At 65.7% G+C, this 5,386-nt stretch overlaps 1 protein-coding gene across 1 annotated transcript in view; it reads left to right on the top strand.

Annotated features, from left to right (window-relative positions):
• ARHGEF11 (Rho guanine nucleotide exchange factor 11) overlaps positions 1-5,386 on the top strand; it is an 88,107-nt gene that overhangs the window by 75,470 nt on the left and 7,251 nt on the right. The window contains exons 25-32 of the mRNA XM_040635838.1: positions 1,965-2,152; positions 2,385-2,531; positions 2,813-2,892; positions 3,004-3,129; positions 3,582-3,699; positions 4,387-4,565; positions 4,914-4,989; positions 5,142-5,309. Coding sequence (XP_040491772.1) covers positions 1,965-2,152; positions 2,385-2,531; positions 2,813-2,892; positions 3,004-3,129; positions 3,582-3,699; positions 4,387-4,565; positions 4,914-4,989; positions 5,142-5,309 — 1,082 coding nt within the window. The remainder of the gene's footprint in view (positions 1-1,964; positions 2,153-2,384; positions 2,532-2,812; positions 2,893-3,003; positions 3,130-3,581; positions 3,700-4,386; positions 4,566-4,913; positions 4,990-5,141; positions 5,310-5,386) is intronic.

Genomic DNA, 5,386 nt, shown 5'->3' with positions numbered 1-5,386 from the left:
GGGCTACTCCTGTCTGTGGTAAGCCTCTAGGCTTCGTATGCGTGGGGAGACTGCCGTAGCGAGAACTGACGGAGACTTAAGGGAAGAGGAAGGTAACATTTGTCCTGAGCGGGGAGATTGAGTTCTAATATTAGCTGGTGAACCGAATGTATAAAGTACGTGACGTGTAAACCTGACGTCACGGGTGCATCAAATGAACGGTTACGTAGACGTAATACCCACATTTTGAGAATAAGCTGAGACCTTTCGCAAACGTGTGTTCTGGAAGTTGCCCTGAGGCACGCACTCTCTCAGCAGCACAGTGGGGCAGGGGTGGGCCGATGAAAGGAGCCCCCAGTTCCAGAAGGCAGTATTCTAGGGCCTGGGGGCCAGGGGTGGGTGTTACTCGCCCGTGGGGGCCGGGAGGAAGGTGTTCAGCTCAGGAGCCTCGCCGGGCAGCTTGTCCCCGTGCTCGGGGCCCGCGGGGCGACACTGGCGAGGGCGCTGTTGGCGGGCTCCGTCGGAGGCGCTCCAGCAGACCGCGGGGTGTTCTGGGGACCCACTGGCCGCGGGATTCTAACCGTCCAGACCCGAGGGGCGGCTCCAGTTGGGTCCATGGCAGTTGAGAGAGACGCGATCGGTGGGGATGGAGCCGCCTGGCTCCTTGTCTTCAGCCTGCTGTGCTGCCAAGAGCTGCCCTCACTTCCCAGGCCGTCCACGGTCCTAGCTGCAGGGCCGCGTGTAGATGAGTGATGGTGGCAGCGGGGCCACACGGAGGCACCATTCTGGGGCAGCCAGGGGTCAGAGATGCCAGCTGTCTCCGTGCTCGTGCGCCATAGGACACAGAAAAGAGCAACACCGGCCGTCAGCCTCCCCAGGCCCACAGACGCACGGCGGCCAACCGTGGCTGCCAGGGGCCGCTTCCTGACGGTCGGGAGCCAGGCCCTCCCGAGCCCGCCTGCCCCCAGGAGGGGAAGTGGAAGCGAGAAAGTGTGTTACAAGATAGGAACGGGAGACCCCGTGCCACAGCTGGAGCGGGAGCCCGGCGGCGGATAGACTTTCGGCCAGGCCTGCCTGTGAGGAGGCCAGCATGAGTGTGAGAGGGTAGCCCCTATGCCGCCCTGGTGGAAAATCCTATGAAAGGAGAGCGCAGTCTCCAGCAGAGTCCGCGGTGGGAGCTGACCTGCTCCGGAGAGGGCTGGTCCCCACAAGGCCCAGGAGCAGGTCTTCTCATGTGCACAGCTATCCCGGCAGGTGTGGGGTCTTCGCGTCTGCACACAGCACGAGTCTGTCTGTTGGTCCTGGATTTCACCTTCCTGGTGGCTCCCAGGGAGGGTGAAAGGCCTAGCAGAGACAGGAGATTGATTGTGGGGCAGCGGCGGGAGCTGTCACTGGGACGTTCGGGCCCTGGAGGGGCGAGGGAAGGACCCCTGAGTCAGGGCAGGAGATAAAAGCCATCCAGCCTGTAAGACCCTGGGGTCTCTTGCCCTGCTCCCCCAGCTCACGCTCAGAGATCCGCCTGGGCCGCTCTGAGAGCCTGAAGGGCCGGGAGGAGCTGAAGCGGTCCCGGAAGGCGGAGAACGTGCCCCGCTCTCGCAGTGATGTGGACATGGACGCGGCCGCGGAGGCTGCCCGCCTCCACCAGTCAGCCTCGTCCTCTGCCTCCAGCCTCTCCACCAGGTGGGCAAGGCTGGGCAGCTCAGGGGGCATCTCAGGGCTGGGGCTGGAGGGCAGCGGGTGCTGAGAGCTGACTTCTCTCCACAGGTCTCTGGAGAACCCAACCCCTCCCTTCACCCCCAAAATGGGCCGCAGGTGAGTGTGGCGCCCCAGCCCGGAACGGCTGCTCAGGTGTGCTTCTTGTCTCCACAGCTGCTGGTTTCCCGCGGGCATGGGGCAGGGGCGGGGCGGGAGACCGAGCGGGAGGGACAAAGCCCTCGTACGCGTCCTTCCTCCTGGTGAAGCTGCCCCTGCCCCTCTTTCCCCAGGAGCATCGAGTCCCCCAGCCTGGGGTTCTGCACAGACGCCCTCCTCCCCCACCTCCTAGAGGACGATCTGGGCCAGCTCTCGGACCTGGAGCCAGAGCCGGACGCCCAGAACTGGCAGCACACGGTGGGCAAGGACGTGGTGGCCGGGCTAAGCCAGAGGGAGATTGACCGGCAGGAGGTCATCAATGGTGAGAACGTGCACCTCGCACTTGGGTGGGGAGTACGTCGGGCGGCGCCCCGGGGACAGGACCAGGTCCGTGTCACCGTTTCTGTCCTGGGGGTGGCGGAAGTTGCCAGACGATTGGACTTCGGCACTCGACTGCTCAGAAGTGAGGTGGTTTGGGGTGATGGTCGTCACTTCGGATACTTGCTGACCTCTCCTGCTTTGTCTTCCTCCCGTCCCGGGACCACCCTGCTCAGAGCTGTTTGTGACGGAAGCCTCCCATCTGCGCACGCTCCGGGTCCTGGACCTGATCTTCTACCAGCGGATGAAGAAGGAAAACCTGATGCCCCGGGAGGAGCTGGCCCGGCTCTTCCCCAACCTGCCCGAGCTCATCGAGATCCATAGTGAGAGGCCCGTCCTCCCCGCCTGCTGTCCCCCCTGCACACACTCCCGCTCCGGCTAGCCTTCAGGTCGCTGTCCCCGGTCCACCCCCATGCCAGGGCCTCCCTGAGCAGATGATCTCCCTGCCTGAGAACTTGATGTATGCCCAGAAACCAGCATTCCCCTTGCCCCAGACCCTTCCCCCCGTCACTGCTTCCACGAGCCCCCCCCCCCCGCTCAGGTCACAGAGGGTCCGGCCGCGCAGCTCCACCCCAGGCCTCTGTGTCCCTTCTCTCCATCCCAGATTCCTGGTGCGAGGCCATGAGGAAGCTCCGAGAGGAGGGCCCCATTATCAGAGACATCGGTGACCTCATGCTGGCTCGGGTATGCTGGGAGGAGACGGGTCCCCTTTCCCGCGGTGGCGGGAGTGGCGGAGGAGGGCCCGGGGGGGTGGGGGCAGGGGTGCGACGCCTGGGCGGTGTCCCTGTGCCACAGTTTGACGGCCCTGGCCGGGAGGAGCTCCAGCAGGTGGCTGCCCAGTTCTGCTCCTATCAGTCCATCGCCCTGGGACTCATCAAGACCAAGCAGCGCAAGGAGAGCCGTTTCCAGCTCTTCATGCAGGTGCGTGCGCCGCAGGAGGGTGAGCCGGGCCCCCGGAGAGCTCCTCGACTGCCCTCCCGGCGCCCGCGGCAGGCGTGCTGGCCTCTCCTCCACCCCCGCCCGCGCCCCACACCGCCTCCTTAGAAACGTGGCCCGTGCCCGCTCTCAAGACAGGCCGCCGCTCCCTGAAAGGAACCCCGATCGCGGTCAGAAGGCCCAGTTCACCTCCTGGTACCTGTGGGCACGTAGGCAGAGGTCCGCGTCCTCATCCGTAGAGCGGGCACAGCAGCTGCTCGGCGCAGTCTGTCTGGCCAGGCCCTTCCTGGAGTTCTCTCCCTGCCCCCACCCGCCTTCCCCCAAATATTTAAGGGATCAGGACCCACTTGGGATCGTCACGCCCATCCGGGCCCTGAGCCCATCAGCCGGCTTCCGACTGGGCTGAGCGCTCTCCGTCCGCGCCCCCTTCCGTCCAGGAGGCCGAGAGTCACCCCCGGTGCCGGCGGCTGCAGTTCAGGGACCTCATCGTGTCCGAGATGCAACGGCTCACCAAGTACCCGCTGCTGCTGGAGAGCGTCCTCAAGCACACGGAGGGTGGGCGCAGGGGCGTGGCCCTCACACCGCGTTCTCGCACTGCTCTGTCCGTGACCGTCGCAAGACCTTTCTGGTCTTCAGGGTCTTCACCCTTGCCTTGTTAGGGTCCGTCCCAAAGAAAGTGATGATAACTGCGTTTTGGGGAGAATCAGGTGTTCAGCCACGGGAGGAGGGAAGGGTCGCCTCCAGCCCGCGTGGGGCTTCGTTGCAAATCTGAGGGAAGCGTCTGGGCGCACACAGGGTTGGCATGGGGACCCCATTGTGACCGGGCTCCCCCACCAGGGCCGAGGCACACGCAGCACCCGTCCTTCCCCTGCTGGACGCCTCTATGCGGTGCATGAAAGGAAAGCCCCCTGGGGTCCCGGGCACCCCTCCATGCCCTCAAATTTGGGGCGTTGGGGTCCAGATATGGAGTGGCACCCTGGAGGCCGTCATTGCCCCCGGCCAGTCCCTGACCCTCCCGTCCACGGAGTGGGCTGTGGTCCAGGCGGCAGTTCCCAAGGGCTGCCAGTGTCTCCCGGGAGCAGCGGTCTGAAACCAAGGACCCTCAGTGGCAGGGACCCTTAACGTTTGAGGTCCTCCGGCAAGGGCGGCGCCGCTGTGCCCATGCCTGGCGGCTTGCCAGGCACACCATCTTCCAACAGGCTTCTCAGGAGCCCCTCACTGCCGTCTCTGCCCCATCGGCAGGTGGCACCGCCGAGCACGAGAAGCTCTGCCGGGCACGGGACCAGTGCCGGGAAATCCTCAAGTATGTGAACGAGGCGGTGAAGCAGACGGAGAACCGGCACCGACTGGAGGGCTACCAGAAACGCCTGGACACCACGTCCCTGGAGAGGGCCAGCAACCCCCTGGCAGCAGAGTTCAAGGTGGGAGGCACAGCGCGGCCAGCCCCCCACACACACTTGGGGCACCCTGGGGAGCAGAGTCGGGGCCTGGAGGGACTCAGAGCAGGCAGCATGGGCCGGTCTGGGATGGGGTGCCCTGGCGGGACCCTACGCATATCCAGGGCTGGACGCTGGAAAGTGAAGTGCTGGGGAGGGAATAGGACGGGGTCGGGTGGGGAGAGGCCCCGGTCCTGCCCGTGCCCTATGGGAGCGTCAGAGCAAAGACCGCCCCCTGTTGGCCGCTGGCCCTCGGCTCCTCCACGGGGCATCTGTCGCATAGGCGGTTCTCACACGCGGTTGAAGGAATGAAGGAATGGTGTCTCCCTGCAGAGCCTGGATCTTACAGCCAGAAGGATGGTCCACGAGGGGCCCCTGACCTGGAGGATCAGCAAGGATAAGAGCTTGGGTAGGTGTCCGGGAACTGGGGCGCACACCCAGGGGGCCGGCGCGGGGTCCCGGGGGGTGGGGAGGGAGCTGTGGGCCCTGACGGCCTGTGGCCCCGTGTCGCCCGGGGGGCCGGGTGGACAGCCGGGGCTCCTGATGGTGCGCCGCCCGCAGACCTGCACGTGCTGCTGCTGGAGGATCTGCTGGTGCTGCTGCAGAAGCAGGACGAGAAGCTGCTGCTCAAGTGTCACAGCAAGACGGCCGCAGGCTCCGCGGACAGCAAGCAGACCTTCAGCCCAGTCCTCAAGCTCAACGCCGTGCTCATCCGCTCCGTGGCCACAGGTAGCAGCCGGGTCGCGCTGCCCGCCTCCTCGCCACCCGCTGAGCCGGAGGGCGTGGCGGGGGCGGGGGGGGGGGGG

Source organism: Ursus maritimus, unplaced genomic scaffold (genome assembly GCF_017311325.1).
Source record: "Ursus maritimus isolate PB19 unplaced genomic scaffold, ASM1731132v1 scaffold_2, whole genome shotgun sequence".
Classification (NCBI taxonomy): domain Eukaryota; kingdom Metazoa; phylum Chordata; class Mammalia; order Carnivora; family Ursidae; genus Ursus; species Ursus maritimus.
The sequence above is the reverse complement of the archived record's forward strand: the minus strand, read 5'-3'. Positions and strand labels throughout refer to the sequence as shown.